Below are 18513 nucleotides of genomic sequence, written 5' to 3' on the forward strand. Positions count from 1 at the left end.
ATTCTGTTCTTATACTAATGTAATTCAGGAATAACTATACTGAAATCAGTAGAGTTAGATAGGCAATGCAGTTTGGAACCAAACAAGAGGGAAATCTGCAGGTGGTGTAGATGTCACTTTGTTATAAAAATGTCATGTAATGTAGCATGTTTTGATAGAAGCAGTTACCGTAAGAAGGGATTTGAATGAAAAAAATGAGGTCATTTGGTGGCTATAGAAGGAGATCCCAAAATGCAGTTAATTGCACTGAGCTAGGTCTTCATCATAAAAATGTAAACAAAAGAGGCTTGGCACCAAGTACAAGCTGAGGTTTTTTGTTTTTCAGCTGTAAATTCTGATTAGAAACAGCTGGTTCAGAATTGGCTACCAACAAAATGACTTACTAAGGACTCCTTTACCATGGAAGAAAGACACAGAGCTCAGAGTTGGCATGCAGGTCATTGCTTGGTGTCCTCCAATGCCATATTTGCAGCACTTTTGAAATGTAGAATAATAGGAGTTGTTTTAATAACAATCTCATCAGTGAACTTTGAAAATCCAGATGCCTCAGTCAGCATAAACAGTTTCTGATCACTTTAATTGGAAATATACCATGTGAAAAGGCGTTGCATGCTGTTATGAGTTGTCAACAATGACTAAAATGGCTAAAAAAATGTATGGAAATATTGTAACCTCAATTTTCAGTTGTCCAGTTTCGTTTCTTTCTTTGGGTACAGTGACAAGCTGTTTATAGTCGGAGATCTAAAGGACGAGTTGCCTTTATGGTACTGAATGTTGTTTACGCTATGTTGCTCATGCTAATTTTCCCCTTTGTCCTGCATGTTACAGTTAATGGTAGATGGGGTCCCTGGTCTCCATGGTCCACTTGCACCGTCACCTGTGGAGGTGGGATTCGTGAGAGGTCTCGTCTCTGTAACAGCCCAGAGCCACAGTATGGAGGAAAGAAATGCGTGGGAGATGTCAAGCAACATGATATATGCAACAAGAATGATTGTCCAATTGGTGTGTATGCACTGAGTGACCAGCAATGAGCTAAACAGCTTGCAAACGTTGTTATTGCTAGTTATTTATCTCCTGTCACATGGATAGCAACACTTATTGATACTGGAGAGTCTACATGTATGAAATACACTAATCCATACCCTGTTTCAGAAAAGCACTTAAGTAAATGCTTAAGCCTAATTTACTTCAGGGAAACTTTATGCATGTGCCGAATGTTACTTTTTTTCCAGAATAAGAAGCTTTCCTGCATCAGGGTCTCAGTATGCTATTAATATAGTCAACTGTTTAAAGCAGTTCATGAATCAAAAGGGAAATGTTTTCATATACAGTTGAAAATTAAAATATTTTTAATTGTCTGCATCCCATCATTTTTATCTAGATCCATTTTAAAGAATCGAGAATGTATTTCTTTAATAAGGTTTACAGTTCTTTACTTTCTGCACTACTACCCTTATTTACACTTTTGTTTGTGTTTTGATAGATGGGTGTTTGTCAAATCCTTGCTTTCCTGGAGCAGAATGCAATAGTTACCCTGATGGGTCTTGGTCATGTGGCCCATGTCCGGCTGGTTACCTTGGTAATGGAACAATGTGTGAGGACCTTGATGAGGTATGTGTAGTTTCAGTTGCCAGTCAACATAAAACATTTCCTTACGGCTGTTTATAAACACTGTCTGATTATACCACAAGTTAACTTGGTTCTTTATTTTTTTTGCTGCTTTGTTTCTCTGTAGTGTATAGCTGTGCCAGACGTTTGCTTTAAGGTGAATCAGGTCCATCGCTGTGTGAACGCAAATCCTGGGTTCCACTGTCTGCCCTGTCCTCCACGATACAAAGGAAGTCAGCCTTTTGGGGTGGGCCTGGAGGCTGCCAAGACAGAAAAGCAAGTAAGTGATGTTGATGAGAGGCAAATAGGAATATGATGGAAACTGGAACCTATCTAAGCATTCTCAATAAAAACAAATTTGTGAAAGAATATTTCATAAATTTAGGTGACAAACAAATATAGCTTCAAATAGTTAAGAGCCCGATTTTAAAATATATTTAGGTAACAACAGATACAGATGGACACCTAGTGGGATTTTCACAAGCTCCTAGGTGCTTAGCTCTTATTGAAATCAATGGGAGTTGGGTGCCAAGATACTTTTGAAAATCACAGTAGACGTAATCTGTTTCTTAGGTGCCTAAAATACCTTTAACAATATGGCCGTAAATGTGGATTCAACTTTTCTATTAATGTGATGATGCATTGGTCCTGATTAGCCACTGCTCGTCACTTTGCATAGTCATTTATAGCTGTGCAAAATGAGTGTAAAATGCTACCATGACAGAATGGTAACTTTCTACACCCACACTTTGCACTCCCTTTTCACAAGTGTAAAAGACTACATAAGCTGTAATGCAGTGGAGAGTTAGGATGATTATCTTGATAAATACACCACTGTAAGCGCTGCATGTCATCAAACACCTGTCTGAAGATCTCACTTTCTAAATGCCAGTAGGTCAAGGTGTATGTGTTTGGGGGGAGAGGGGGGCGCAAAGGAGAGGAAGTGATACAGTGAAATGTTATCTGATAGAAAATTAAGGCAACCTCTTTAAAACAGCTGCCATGAGACTTCATCAGTCTGTTCTTGTTGAGCCAGTGCAACATGTGAAATCCAAATGTACAACACCAGCTAAAATTAAGCCACTCAAAACTTACAGGAAAAACAAGAGAAATAAGAGGAAAGTGACAGTAAACTTGCTGAAAGGATATTAAAAGTTTAAATTATTTATTGAGTAATGTCCAATTTTTACCTGTGGTTATGCTTTTTTATTATCAATTATCTACAACTGTATGGCTTACTCTGGTCAGTAAAATAAGCTACTCTTTCTACAGTCTTTGACCAAAATTAAATTTTAAAAAGTGCCTAAGCCATCTAAATAATGGGCCTCATTTTCGAAAGTGCTCCTACTGATGTCATTAAGTTTGAATGACTATGATCTGTTCTTGTAGGTGTGTGAACCTGAAAATCCATGCTTAGATATGACACACAACTGCCACAAATCTGCAGAGTGCATCTACCTGGGTCATTTCAGTGACCCTATGTATAAGTGTGAATGTAGAACAGGATATGCTGGTGATGGACTCATCTGTGGTGAAGATTCTGATCTGGATGGCTGGCCCAATAGTAACCTGGTCTGCGCTGCCAATGCTACTTACCACTGCATGAAGGTAAGCAAGAAAGAGCAATCAAAAGTCACTATGTCACAACCAATTTTCTTTTGTTAAAATAACTAAGGATACTTGTTTTCAGTATAAAACTGGTGATGGTTTCTATGCAGCCTTCACTTTTAAGGTACCCACTCTTTCTATGAGATAGTACAGAATGTATATACACTTATACCTTAATGGAATCCTGTTTTTCACTGGCTCTCAATTATCCTATTCTGTAAGACACTTCATAGGAAAAAGAGGGATCTCATCTGGATCACTTCTTCTCCCAAAACTGTCAGACCCCTCCCTTTCATAGCAGTAATCTTTTTCTGTTCTGAGATGTCTTCTTGGAGACCACTAGAAAGAATTCCATGGACCATCATTTGAGAATCACTCAAGTATTACTTGACTGATAAGCTGTTCTCTAAAGAGTTGTCTAAGAAGACTGAAACTATGCAGTCACCAAGATTCAGCAGGAGCTTGTGTACTGGTAGTCAAATATTAATAATGTTTACAATAGAATGCAGGTTCTAAGGGGTATTATGCCAGAAGTGTGGGGCACCATCCCCATTTGTGACCTGGCACACATCACCCAACAGCAAAGAAGCCTGTAGGATTATAATTCTCTGGTATTGCTGGTTGAATGGCAGATGGAGCAGGACTGTTGAGGTAGTAGAGAAAGGTTAGATGGGGGTTAGGATAGGTGTGTTTGGGATCCTGGGTGAATCTGACTTCAGCTCAGAAAGGTACTTAAGCATGCACTCTACTTTAAGCACTTGAGCAGTCCCACTGAAGTCACTGCACTATTGACATGCTTACAGTTAAGTATGCGCTTAAGCACTTTGCTGAATTAGTCTTTATGCAACTACATTGGTTGCATAGGCCTACGGATGGCACTGTTTTCTTTTGATAGCTCTTTTTCAGTTCTAAAGATGACCTTCTTAGATATCTGGCTCTACCCCGTATTAAAAATCATAGGCACTTAATTTATTTGAGAAGGTAACTAACTTGTCCTTAGCAATGGCATCCTCTTCTAATTTCCTGGCAGTGGCAACAAAACCAAGAAGAACCTTGTCAAGTTCTGAACTAGTGTAATAGGCAAACAAATGAATAACTACACAGAGACTAACAGAGTTTGAGCTAAGAGTGTTAAACTGGGCAAAAAGTCATCCAGGTGTAACCACATTGAAGTCAATGGCATTACACCAGGAATGAATTTGGGCCAGTGCCTTATCAACAGAAAGGAAATATTAGATAGACCCTTACTGAGCACTAATCTCAGATGCTGAACTTTCTCACGCTGCCTGCTGTCTGCTCATTGTAGATCTGGCCAATTCAGCATTTGCAGTTCATATATTCTTTTTGGTTCCTGTCATCAGGACATGCAACATGTTGACTCAAGATGCAACACAAAAGATCCGCTTTTATTAAGAACATAACATGTTGAACACATTTAGAGGAGGTTGTTCCCAAAGGTTCAGTCCTGTCTTTCTGTAAGTCATATATTAATTTAATAGAAACAAATGTTTGATTTTAAAGGTCTATTTAAAAATAGAAAATATTCTCAGTTAATGGCACTTATTAGAAATTCTAGTTTAATAATTTTCTAAAAAAAAATTCTAAAAAAAATTTCTAAAAAAAATAATTTTATAAAAAAAAATCCTTCCCCTACCATGTGAAAGTGATAGAAAAATAACATTGTCTAAATAAAATTAATATTTTGAATTTAAATTTACTTTTAATTCTCTCAAAGTTTTCATGTATAGACATTTTTTTCCTCCAGAATTCCTGTACTGAAAAATGAAACATTATCCTACATATGATACTTCTGATGCTAACATTGGGTCAGGCATTCAGGGATCATATACATATTAAAAAGGTGTCCTAACAGTTTGAAGGTTCGTTCTGGTTTTGATAATCACCCCAAAACTATAATGCTTTTTCCTGAGTTTATCTAAATTAACAGAATCTCTTGAGCTAGAAAAATTGGGCTGGAAATCTCATGAGAATAGATCTTTCCCTGAGATTTCAACATTTCTTTTTCTGATCCTGGACACAAATATAAGTAATATCAGAACAATATTTCTGCAGAGTTTTGACATGTCCAATCTTGGTTCCAAGCAGAAGTGGAAAGGTGATAATAAGTGAAAATAGCAATGAGAACAATTTATAATCTCAGACAATGTTTTGATTTAGGAAATAGACAACAATTTGAGTGGCTTTTTATATTCTCATTCTTTCTTTATGCCAAGGCAGAATTATGACCCAATGTAAGGCATACATTTTTAACGGTGAGAGTAATTAACCATTGGAACAATTGATCAAGAATCATGAGAGATTCTCCATCACTGACAATTTCTAAATCAAGATTAGATGTTTTCTAAAAGCTATGCTCTTAGAATTATTTTGGGGAAGTTCTATGGCCTGTGCTATACAGGAGGTCAGACTAGATCATCAAAATGGTCCCTTCTGACCTTGGAATCTATGTCTCCATAAACTATGCTATTTTAAGAGAAAATAGCAGTTAAAATGTTGGCTCATTGTTTCAATCTTTTATATTTCCAATTTAGAAAGTCCATGTGGAGTAATTCATGAGAGATATTAGGTAATTGCGTCCTTCAGTTGCCTGTTTTTGCTCTTCTTTGCACCATTGTGATACCATTGGGGTACACTCATGCAACCCCACAGAATTAAACAGGATTCTATGAGTGTAAATGAGAGCAGAATTTGCTTCCACGTGTTAATCAGAGTAATTGCTTTTCTGAATTGCAGTTTTTGAAAATGCTGCACTTCTTTTTTTGCCTACTCCAGAAAGATGGTCACTTGGAATAATCACCCTTTCCTCCATTCTGATCTTCAATACAAAATAGAAAAGGATAAATTTGTCTTTTATTTTCAAAAGTCTTGGGATCTAAGAGCATGCCTACACTCCAAAGTTAAGTCGACGTAATTTAAGTTGACATCCAGCTGCCGCGGTAATTAAGTCAGTTGGGCGTGTCCACATTACGCTCATTGTGTTGGTGGAGTGTGTCCTCCCTAGCAGTGCTTGCATCAATTGATAGAGTAGTGCACTGTGGGTAGTTATCCCACTGTGCAACTGGCCCCAGGGGTTTTTAGAAAGGGCTTGCAAAACCTCATGGGACCAAAACATTGTCTCAGGGGGAATGGGATCATGTCTTCAGCCTCCCATGGTGCAGGTTCCTTTCTCCCTCTCTCCCCTGATATCAACAGCCAACAACCCATGCTTTTTTACGCCTTTTTTCAAAAGCCAGTCTTAGCTGTGCATACGCCATAGCCCAAGAAGCATGGACCCTGCTCAGCTGTGCACTCTGGTTGTGAGCATTACACCTCACACCTTATCCTACAGTATTTCCAGAGCTGAGACAGGAGCTGTAATGTGGAACACTGAGATGTCATTCAAGCAGCCCTGCTACAAGCCATAGAATGAAACAGTTCCTGATTGCTGCTGGCAGTCGTGCAGCAGCTGACTACAGTGGAGCGCTGTTTCTGGTCCCGGGAAACAAGCACTGACTGGTGAGATTGCATCGTTATGTAGTTATGGGATGATGAGAAGTGGCTGCAGAACTTTCGAATGTGGAAGGCTGCTTTCCAGGAACTTTGGGCAGAGCTTTCCCTAGCACTAAAGCGCAGCAACACTAAAATGAGACCTGCTCTGGCAGTGGAGAAGTGAGTGGAGATCTCTCTGTGGAAGCTTGCAATGCCAGGCTGCTACTGATCAGAGGGGAGTCAATTCAGTAAATCCACTGTGGGAGCTTTTGTGATCCAAGTATGCAGGGACATTAATTGACTTCTGCTAATGAGGGTAGTGACTCTGGGCTGGATATAGTGGATGATTTTGCCATGATGGGGTTCCCTAACTACAGTGGGGCAATAGATGGCATGCATGTCCCTATCTTGGTAACAGGCCACCTTGCCAAAGAGTACATAAACTGAAAGTGATACTTTTCAATGGTGTTTCAAGTGCTGGTGGATCACAGGGGGCTTTTCACTGACATCAGCGTGGGATGGTCAGGAAAGGTGCGTGATGTGTGTATCTTTAGGAACAAAAGTCAGTTCAGAAAGCTGCAATCAGGGACTTTCTTTCCAGAATGCAAAATAACCATTGATGATGATTAAATGCCAATAATTATTCTGGGAGACCCAGCCTACCTCTTACTCCCATAGGTCATGAAGCCATACACCCACCTCTGGGACAGCAGTAAGGAGCAGTTCAACAATAGGCTGAGCAATTGCAGAATGGAGGTGGAATGTGCCTTTGGATGTTTAAAGCGTCGCTGGCACAGTTTGCTTACTAGGTTAGACCTCAGTGAAAACAATATCCTCATTGTTATCGCTGCATGCTGCGTGCTCCATAATGTCTGCAAGGCAAAGGGATAGAAGTTTCTACCAGAGTGGGGCATTGAGGTGGATAGGTAGGCAGCTAATTTTGAGCAGCCAGATAGCAGGGCAATAAGAAGAGCCCAGCAAGGAGCGCTGTGTCTCCGGGAGGCTTTGAAACCCCATTTCAGTAATGAGTCACAGTCATGTGTGCCGCTTATCTGCGATGTGCCTTCCCATACCTTCCCGTCCATTGCATCGGCTTCCCTGTACCTTCCCTCCCTCCCATGGCTGGAATAAATAAAGAGTATTTAATTCGCAAAGCATTGACTATCATTGCACAAACACACAGAATCTGAAAGAACAGGAAAATAATTTAACCTTGGGCAAACAGGATGATAAAATTGGGAGAGGAGAAACCAAGTCAGCTTGTCTGTGAAAGCACAGAAGTCTTGCCAATCAAAGGTATTCAAATGGCTATCTTTTGTTCTTAGTGACTTTCCCTGGTGTGGAGTGGAAGGGATACTGCATCTTCCCTCCCTGGCCTCCTGTAACTTTTGGGGGAGTATTGGGAACAGGGCAATGCTTGCTGGCCATTCTGCTGGGGCTGCAGAGGGACTCTACCCTCAAGCTGTGTTTTTGGAAGCCCAACCAGATGCCTCAACATATCTGATTGGCCCTTCATAATCCACAGCATTTCATTCTGCACAGCATGCTCACACTCCTGGATGCTTTCCATGTCAATGTCCAGTTTCCAGACAATGGACCCTCCAGGCTCTTAGCTCCATGTCTGCTGTTCCAGTGGCATTCATTATCTCGTGAACATGTCATCACATGTTCTCTTTTTCTGCCTTCTAATCTGTGAAAATCTCTCCATCAGTGAGCAGGATGTGCTGAAAGCCAAGCTTTCCACTGTAAGTCATGCAAAGCACAAGGCAACCATTGTCAGTGCATACCCCGGGTCTAGTGCAAGGCTGCTATTTGAAAAACACTCCCCTTATTACACTCAAGTACAAGCCAGAACATAATCAGAATTCCTAGCTATTCAGTGAACCGGTTTGCTGTTCTGACCATGGTGAGTATGACCCAGTGGCATGGGTGATGGCACTTGTGCTGGAACTAGTGGGAAACTTGAGTTGAGAGCACAGGTGGGCAGGTGGACGATGTCATCCTCTCCCCTGTTGCCTCTCCCCCAGCAACATGGACATTGCTTTGAGACCAGGGACCAGCATTAAGGCTACCAAATTGCAGTGTTTGTCCAAGATGGCTCCAAAGGGTTGGGGGGAATTTGTGGCCATGAGAAAACACAGGCAGCCCACCCCCCACTTCCCTTAATACTTCTGGTAGTAATCGCCCTGGACTTGGAGATTCTGACATCAGTGCTGATCTCTGCCAACTAAACCACCGACATGTTAGGGAAATCATGGTTGAGGGATTCGGAAATCACCTTGGATGGGGGATCACATGCTCTATTGTTTGCGGTATGAGCACTTGTAATTAAAACTTCCACCGTCTCCCCTAGATAACCCTATTTGATATTAGTTGCCTGAGGGTAACGCAGGCGGCAAGGGAGCAGATGCTGCAAGCGTCTTTGTAAAGGCCTGAAGCTTATGCTGTGTACTGCAATGATGCCAGCAGAGTTAATACTGGAGTGCCATGGGAACATGTCCTACCATGGTGGAAAAAATAAGGCAGCCCTCCCCAGAAAACTTCTGCAAAGGTTTGCAGAGTACCTCCGTGAAAGTTTCCTGGCCCTTTCCATGGAGGATTCCCGGGCCATCCCTCTGCATATAAACAATCTTTTCCAGAGGGCACCCTCTACATAGCTGGAGCTGCCACTGTGAAGCAGATACCCACTGCACCTCACTTTTAATTTATATTGCACATAAAATATAAGAGCATGTAACCCCTGAAGTTTTATTGGATTTGCATACTCACCAGAGATGCCTTCTCTGGCATCACACTTGGCTAACATGCGGCTGGACTGCTCCAGGGTTAAAAATAGCTCCCAGCTCTCGGGGAGAATGGATCCCCCGCTCGACTGTCTCCCATTCTCCTCCTCCTCCTTCTTCCTCATCCAGAATTTCCTCCCTGTTGTTGTCTGAGGTGGCCTTGGACTCAGACTCCTGGGAGGTATCCATGCTGCATTTGGGGGGTAGTGGTGGGGTCATCGCCGAGAATCGCATGCAGCTCATTCTGGAAGCAGCATGCTTGTGGTGCAAAACCAGAACTACTGTTCACCTCCCTTGTCTTCTGGTATGCCTGCCAAAGTTCTTTGATTTTCATGTGGCACTGCTGCGTGTCTCTGGTGTAGCCCTTCTCCGCCATGCCCCACGTGATCTTTTCATAGATGTCTATATTTCTTCGGTTGGATCAGAGCTGTGCCTGCATAGACTTTTCTCCTGACAGACCAATAAGATCCACCACCTCTTGTGTTCTCCAGGCTGGAGCACGTTTGAGGTGTTGAGTTGCCATGATCAGCTGTGCTGGCAAGCAGAAAAAGGGAATTCAAAATTTTCTGGGGCTTTCACAGAGGAGGGGCAGCTTCCTGTGTACCTGGCTGCTGTGTAGTGTAGTTGAAAATTATCTCCAGAGTGGTCACAGCAGAGCATTGTGGGACACTTCCTGAAGGCCAGTTCAGTTGACTTACATAACATTGTGTCTACACTGTCTTTCTGTTGACCCATCAACATTGATTTAAGTTCTACACCTCTCATGGAAGTTGAATAATTAAGTTGACGTTACAGGCAAGTTAGGTTGGTGGAAGGGACCTGGTAGTGTAGACACATACATTATTAGATCAATGTAAGGTGGCTTCCATTGACCTAAGTTTGTAGTGTAGACCAGGCCTAACAGTGCAAAAGGACACATATGTCTCAAAACTACAGCTCTGCGTCTATGTCTTTGTTGCATTAACTTTCTGTATTACTGATTACATCTGAAGATCATCCTTTTAGCTTTCATCTTCATTCTTCTGGTTAAAGGCAGCCAAAGTTGGTCACTTTATGATGTAATCTTCAAAGCTACTTCATGAGTTGGCCATAAAGAGATAACACTGTGTGTATGTGTGTTTTCCCTTTCAGATGATCTCAGTTAAAATATACTCAAAACATTCCTTCTAATATAAGAAAATAAGGGGAATGGATTAATTTGTAACTTCATTTAATGTATTTTACAGCATGAAAACTGGATGAACTAATATTTTTGGCAACAAAAATAAAAGTCTTTAAAAAGTACTTGTGACCGATTTTCTCAGTTATGTGTTTTATAGCCTCTTGTGGACTATATAATTTTCAAGCCCATGTAAGTCATTGTTACAAGCCTGTGACATAACATAAAAATAATGTATTGATTTTCTGATTTTCTGGACAGGATAACTGCCCCCATCTGCCTAATTCTGGACAGGAAGACTTTGATAAAGATGGCAAAGGTGATGCCTGTGATGAAGATGATGACAACGATGGGGTAGAGGATGACAAAGTAAGATGTTTTATTTAATGGTTGATTTAAAAAAAAAAGTATTTTATCATTTTAATGCAGCTCTCTTAAAAGAAAAGAATAATAAGGATTGTGTGGCTCAGATCCTCAGTTGCATTAGAGCAGCTTTGAACTGCCCTGTCTTCTCTCAATTACTTTGTGTGGCGGGGTGCAGCCTGATGCAGAGCAGACTAGGATTGCAGGAATGCAAAGGGAATCTGATGCTCCTTTTAAATCTCCACCCTATCCTGTGCTGTGCTGTGTGCTCTGTGGCATCATCTTAGGGTTTCGGTGTATTGACTACAGCAGAAGGTGGTCCTCTGTTTTAAATAAAAAAATGACATTTGATTGCTTTGTCTGCATTGGGGAGAAAGTAACAACCAAAGGGAAAGTCTGTTGTGTGCCTTCATGTTTTGGATCTGACCCATATGGTCCATATTTGGAAATTTTAACAAAAAAAATTGAACAAGCATTTGATCAATAAAATTATTTTGCATGTGCAGTTACAGAAATTGTTGCCATCAGTTAAATTGTCCAGTTAGGTGACACGGAAGTGAGTATTCTTCTCTCAGCCACATTTATGTTTTGTTACCATATGACGATATTTGATAAAATAGAACATATTTTGCCTTTCCTTTATATCTTTTCCTACAACGCCCAAAATATGTTACTAGTGAAGTCTGGCTGTTGCATTAGGACAATAATTTGTCTTAACAGAGAGTGCTTGCACAACAATAAAATAGTTCAAAGTATTCTACAGTCACTTCTCTTAAGGTTTTATGAGACCTAGTCTCCTCTCCACACACATACATTAGGCCTGATACTCCACTGCCTTTCACATTAGACAGTCATTTTCAGTTTTACAACATGGGTGTAATATGCCTACTAATCTGATTTAGCAGTTTGCACCCACTTTGCATAGGTGCAAGTAACTACAAAAGGGGTAGGGCTAAGATAATCAGTGGAAGGCACACTTGTACATCAATTTAGATGTCTTCACTTCATTTTCACTTTCATTTCTGCCTAAATTGAATATGGGGGATGGGAGGGCGAGAAGATACTTCTTGATAAAATGAAGTAATGCCTCAAACCAGCTGTGATTTATATTGTTAAATACTTTGCATCTGTTCACTAGGACAATTGCCCTCTTCTGTTCAACCCCCGTCAGTTTGATTATGACAAGGATGAAGTTGGTGACCGTTGTGATAATTGCCCTTATGTGCACAACCCTGCTCAGATTGACACTGATAATAATGGAGAGGGTGACTCGTGTGCTGTGGATATTGACGGTGATGGTATGTTCTTGTTTGCTAAACCACATAGCAATCGGTTCAGAATTAGTTACTATTCCAGACCTAATACTTTGCCTTATGGTTAATGCATGGGCTGGTTGCAGTCATGCATAATATAAAATTATTTCCATCTTATATTTTACAGTCAGAAATATAGAAAAAGAAAGGGAAGACCAAGGTCCACCAATCCCTATGCTCTGAAGCGAACACAAAACATTGGTTATAGATGCATAAAATTTAAGGCCAGAAGGCACGATCATGATCATCTAGTTTGACCTCCTGCACATCGCAGGCCACAGAACCTCACCCACCGATTTCTGTAATAGGCCCATAACCTCTGGCTGTGTTACTGAAATCCTCAAATCTTATGTGAAAATAATGTGAAATGTACCCACATGAATGTAATAGATAATCCCTGTCCAATGTTCTAGGTAAATCACACATTCCCAGCCCATCCTAAGGCCCTTGCAAATATGCCCTCAGAGGAGGAGAAGAATTTCTTTCTGACTCTAAAATAATCAGGATACAATACGATACTTTTGTTTCCTGTTTGGATACTAGAGAAGAAAAAAAAAGATATCAACAGTGTTAAAGCAATATCTAGACGATATTATTTGGGGCCAGAGAAAATCAAAATTGGCCTGGATAGTCATACAAAGCTCAAACCAATCCAAACTCAAACATCTTCTGAGTTTTGAAAAAGATTAGATAATTTTATTTTGCTTATTTGTACATGCGTCTCTCTGGTCCTGGTTTTAGCCTGAAATGGAAGCAAAAACATTGAAATGTCCTTAGACAGCTTGTTCTTGAAGCATTTCTAGCATGGTTGAAACCCAGAAGTGTTAGAAATAGTAGAAAAAATGTCTGGTCTTGGATTTGCTTCAATAATCGTGCAACTTTTGGATGCTTATCTGAATTGAATCTCTGAACCTTTTAAAGTTCTCCCATCACTCTCAGCATCAGGTTCTTATTAGAGCTCATGAGATTTCTGCATATGCAATGAGCAAAAAGCATAACCCTGAATCTTTGGCTGAGACATTGTATTTCAAATTTTACATAAAGCTCCAGAAACCATATAATTGAAGATAAGATCCTAGTGTCATCTCCAGGCACTCGTGCCAACATTATCTTAACTTTTTTTTGTCATCATGATATAATTTTGGAGGGAGAGGACAATTGTATTGCCAAATGAGAGGCAAGAGTGTCTGTTGAATATCTGGCAACACTGTAAAACAATTAATGATATACATGTTATAATAAGATGAGCTCATTTAGCATTAAAGCATATGCTTATGCAACACACTATTATATAGAATTCCTCAGGAATCCATTGTGATATAGTATTTATTGCAGAGCATTACTCAAAAATTCTGAGTAGGTAGTTCCAACTCTAAGCAATAAAAATCCACATAATTTAAAATGAAAATATTTGTTTCTACTTTTTTAACAATACACATTTTCTTTAGGCTCACAAATGTAAAAGGCCAAATTCTTCGGTGCCCATGCAGTCCTTATATAAGCAAAACTTCCATTGAAATATATATGGGAGTTTTTACATTAGTAAGGAAAGCAGGACTTGGCCCACAATATGAAATTATACCCATTCCTCAGTGGCTGTTTCATTTATTATTGTGATGTTGTAGTACAGTAAAATGGAATCAGCTTTAATGGAACAGGAAATAAAATGTGCCATGAATAAAACTCACTTCAGACAGAGGATCAGCATAGGGCTATGAAACTCTGAAGAGCCACTTAAGTCCTCAAAATAGGGCTTCAGAAGAATTTAAATGGGGTCTGGCCTCTGCAATGGCATATCTTACTGTATGTGAACCAGCCATGCTAGGTGTCTTGTCTGCTTCAGTCACATTATTTTTTTTTACCCTCACAGATATTTTTAATGAACGAGATAACTGTCCTTACGTTTACAACACTGACCAGAGAGATACAGATGGGGATGGAGTAGGTGATCATTGTGATAACTGTCCATTGGTGCACAATCCTGACCAGGTAAACACTAAATACATTTGTGAGGAGGGATGGATGGGGGGATTTGCTGTTGATGTGGAAAATCTGAAAATAACCTTCTAACCAATTGTATTAATGCTGACTTCAAAATAGGAGCGAATGAAAGAGAGAAAATGTTTAAGGAACTAAACTCATTTATTATTATGATTTGCATTACAGTCATGCATAGAGACCTCTACCAAAATTGGGGCCCCATTGAGCGAGGCACTGTAGATACACATAATAAAGGACAGTCCCTGCCTCAGAGACCATATCACCTAAATAGACAAGAGGTGGGAAGGAAAATAGTGACAGAGGCTAATTGACTTGCCCAAGGACACACGTCAGATCAACAAAAGAACTAGAAATAGAGTCCAGGTCTCCTGACTCTCAGTCCATTGCCCTATCCATTAGACACCTTGTTTTCCTTTATGATCTTTAGCTAGCTGCTTGCTATGTGCTGGTGTGGGAGATACAGTACAGACTGGCAAGGTAAAAGGCCAGGAAGCTCTTCTATTATCACAGGATACAGAATCATTTGAATGATGTGATTTTTAAAAGTCTGATATCCCACAAACCACCAGTGCAAAATCCTGCCTAAATTTACGGCTGAACTGGAGGGGCTCATTTCTCCTAATACAGGCCATTGAGTAACTGCTCTTGCTTTCAGTGACAGTTATTCATAACTGGGTAGGAAACTCATGCCCTTTCCTTCACAAAAGACACTTATCAATGCTTGGGAAAGACTTTATTTTGCCCATTTTTCAATACCACATGAAACATAAAGGCCCATAATGCCAATGATATGCTAATTCTCTTCTACCTGCAATCCACCCAATTTACATGAAAAAAAACCTGCCCTGATTGGCAGCATAATATATGAACAGTTCTTCTACGATATTCATAGTAAATTGTAGTTTCTGGTATGAACTGAAAGCAAAAGTTATTACAGATAATTTTGCAAGTTTTCAATGATCTAACACTGAATATTGCCTTGGTTCAGGCAAATGTTCTGGAATTTATAATTATGCAAAAATATTGCACGTAGCTTCACCTCAGGGCTTATAATAATTAAACCTCACTGAGATCAATAGCAATCACTCATACCTTAAGAACCTTGCCTAGGCAAAACAGTTCATATGAGAGTCGCACAGCTTTCACAGACTTTAATAATATGAGGGAATTTATTCTCATGAGGGAGTCTCAGGCCAGCTGAAGTGTATGATATCATATATGCATATATTTTGTGCTTGCAATGTTAATTATGTTCAAGGGAAGAATTTTACCACATTGCACTATGTTTTATTAAATTATTACATCAGATTTTTGTCCTGCAATTAATCTAATGAATACTCTAGTGTCCATCTCAGATTTTTAAATCATTACAACAGTTTCAGTCAAACCCCAAACAGCTGGCTTTAGCACTGAAGAGTTAGATCTGAATTGTCCATTCTTCTTTTGGACCTTTAAAATTTTATTTTAAATAACCCGTCTTCAAAGTAGACATTAAACTTGCTCATATATGAAAAACAACAGCTCTGATTTTCAGATCTGGCCAAGTGCTGCTCTGTGCAGAGCCTGAGCGAACTGGGGCAAAGATGTCTTTAACTCCACCTTTGCACTCCCTGTATTCTTGGACCATATGGAGAATAATTTGGCTCCCACTGCAAGTTAGAACACCCTCAGGTCTGTTTGGAACTTCACTTGGTTTTCCTTGGCCACAAGGGGTCTATGGGGCAACAAAGAATTACCAGAATGCAGTGGCACTCTAGGTAAACCTCCTGCCCTGGCCACACCACTGGCACAACTCTTATGATGAGGACAGTGAAGACTCTATGGGTATGTCTACACTGCAATTAAAAACCTCAGCTGGCTCATGCCCTCTGAGGTGAGAGGTTCCTAGGGCCTGGACTCCAGCCTGAACCCGAACGTCTACACTGCAGTTAAACAGCCCGTTAGCTCAATCCCTATGAGCCTGTGTCAGCTGGCACGGTCCAGCCACAGGTTTTTAACTGCAGTGTAGACATATCTGATGATGCCAACAGAACTCCTTTACATCAAGGGTATTCCCTGTGGGCTAGAGATGACCAAGTTCCAGCAGTGCAAAGGGGAAGTATCAGACCTGTGATTTAGGACCAGTAGGTTCCAACCAATGAATGTGAACTAAGAGACATGTAGGAAAATGTTAGCCAGAATTTCAGTAAAATATTCATTGACATTCCTCATATTAGCGTAAAAAAATTCACATTTTATTACATTTCTGTTTCATGGAAATTTGTCACCACAATACAGCATCTCTCCAGGAAGTTACTGGAAGAGAAATATAGAGAATAAGGAAACATGTCATCTATATTTGGTGTTTTGTAACAATAAAGATTCCAATTTTGTTGCCTGTTTTTTCTGTAGACTGACATGGACAATGACCTGGTTGGTGACCAGTGTGACAACAATGAGGACATAGATGAAGATGGTCACCAGAACAACCAAGATAACTGCCCCTACATCTCCAATTCTAACCAGGCTGACCATGATAAGGATGGCAAAGGGGATGCATGTGATTCCGATGATGACAACGATGGCGTTCCTGATGACAGGGACAATTGCCGGCTCATGTTCAACCCTGACCAGAAGGACTCTGATGGTAAGAACCAAGTAGTGTGGGTTTGATTTAGTTCTAAGAATATGAAGAACTGCTGCATGTATAGACCAATAATGAAGATATTTTTTCCCAGACTTTCCAGACCAAACTGAACCCATAGGTAGCAGGCCTTACACCACTGACCTTAGTGGAGTAGTCCCTGCTTATGCCATGTCTGAACTTGTATTAATGCATTAAAGGAATCAAACTAGAGCTGGTCAAACATATATAACTTTGATTAAAAATTTGATTGTTTTTTAAAGAAAACAAATTTTCTGGGAAAATGTTTGTTCCCTTTTAAAATACTATTTTTTTTATGAAATATTAAATTAGAACATTTTTTATTTAAAAAACTTTTTGGTTTTTTGAAAACCAACACAGTTGAAAAATTTGGTATTCGCCTTTTGTTTTTTATTGAAAGAACCAAAATATTCCACAAAATTAAAAAAATGAAAAATACTCATTTGTTTGTAAGCATATGTGGAAAATACTTACCATTTTCCAACCAACTCTACTCATAGTTGTTTCACAGAGGAAAAGCTTTAGGTATGCATTGATCATATGTACTAGGTACATATGTATAAATGGATGTGGTATTTTCCTTCATTTCTTGTCCTGAATTGTGCTGTATTCCTGGTCGCTGTTAAACAGCTATAATGGTCTACCCCATAGATGGTTGCAGTTCAGTGGTCAATGAAATGTTATTAATATACATAACATATAAAACATTTTGTGATCCTTTAGGATAAAAAATGCTATCTACATTTGACATATCTATGAGTAACAACCCACAAAATAAATAAATATGAGCAATTTCTTAGTTACACAAGTGTAAGTGAAATTGCTGGAGTTATTCCACATTGATGCTGGTGTAATTGAAAGCAAAATTTAGCTCATAAGTTCACAAAGATGATACATTTAAGTGGACCAGGTCTTGGCCGCTGCTCTGGTTACTGTGCATTGTATAGCTGATAGTTATAGCCCCCTGAGGATTCTACCTTCACTAGGAAATCCTTGGGTGGTATAGAACAGCAGTAGCAGTTCCTATACCACCTCTCCTCCCAGTCTCCTGCTGTAAGGGGGGCATGGTTAGGGCAAAGAGAGAATGACTGAAACAATCTATGCCCTTCCAATCTCTGAAATGGCCCTGAATCTGCTCCAACTTCTATCAGGACCACTTTAGACCAAGACTAGCCTGAAGATTTGGGCAGCATAGTTCTGTCAAAGCAAGCTTTTTCCCCTCCTGGACATTTACCAAGCTCAGTTCAACTGGGATAGGGAGATCTAGGCCAGTGTGTGTGTGAATGCACTTCCGTGAAGACTATCCCACAGAATCAGTAGTCAGGTTGATGTGCTCTTCATCATCATGAATGGCAGAAGAAATCTTGCTCAACTTGGCAAAAGCCAGACTATAACTAAAATCAAAAGATGTCCAGGTGCTCTTAAAGTATGTGAACCACACAATTTTAAATTAATAGAATTTGTGGACATGGCTGGTTGTTCAAATGCTTTCAATATCGTTTGAAACAAAATCAATTCTGTCAGCAGTCAGGGCCACTGGGAAGT

The 18513-nt window shown here is 39.9% G+C and overlaps 1 protein-coding gene across 1 annotated transcript in view; it reads left to right on the plus strand.

The window, feature by feature from the left end:
• The window catches only part of THBS2 (thrombospondin 2), a 48835-nt gene that overhangs the window by 18987 nt on the left and 11335 nt on the right, over positions 1–18513 (plus strand). Inside the window, exons 9-16 of the mRNA XM_067535984.1 lie at positions 829–1002; positions 1484–1611; positions 1736–1888; positions 2998–3216; positions 10909–11016; positions 12149–12308; positions 14194–14312; positions 16716–16950. Of these exons, the coding sequence (XP_067392085.1) occupies positions 829–1002; positions 1484–1611; positions 1736–1888; positions 2998–3216; positions 10909–11016; positions 12149–12308; positions 14194–14312; positions 16716–16950 (1296 nt within the window). The remainder of the gene's footprint in view (positions 1–828; positions 1003–1483; positions 1612–1735; positions 1889–2997; positions 3217–10908; positions 11017–12148; positions 12309–14193; positions 14313–16715; positions 16951–18513) is intronic.

Source organism: Emydura macquarii, unplaced genomic scaffold (assembly GCF_026122565.2).
Source record: "Emydura macquarii macquarii isolate MOO-44397 ecotype Brisbane River unplaced genomic scaffold, CSIRO-AGI_Emac_v2 contig_3517, whole genome shotgun sequence".
In the NCBI taxonomy this organism is placed as follows: Eukaryota; Metazoa; Chordata; order Testudines; family Chelidae; genus Emydura; species Emydura macquarii.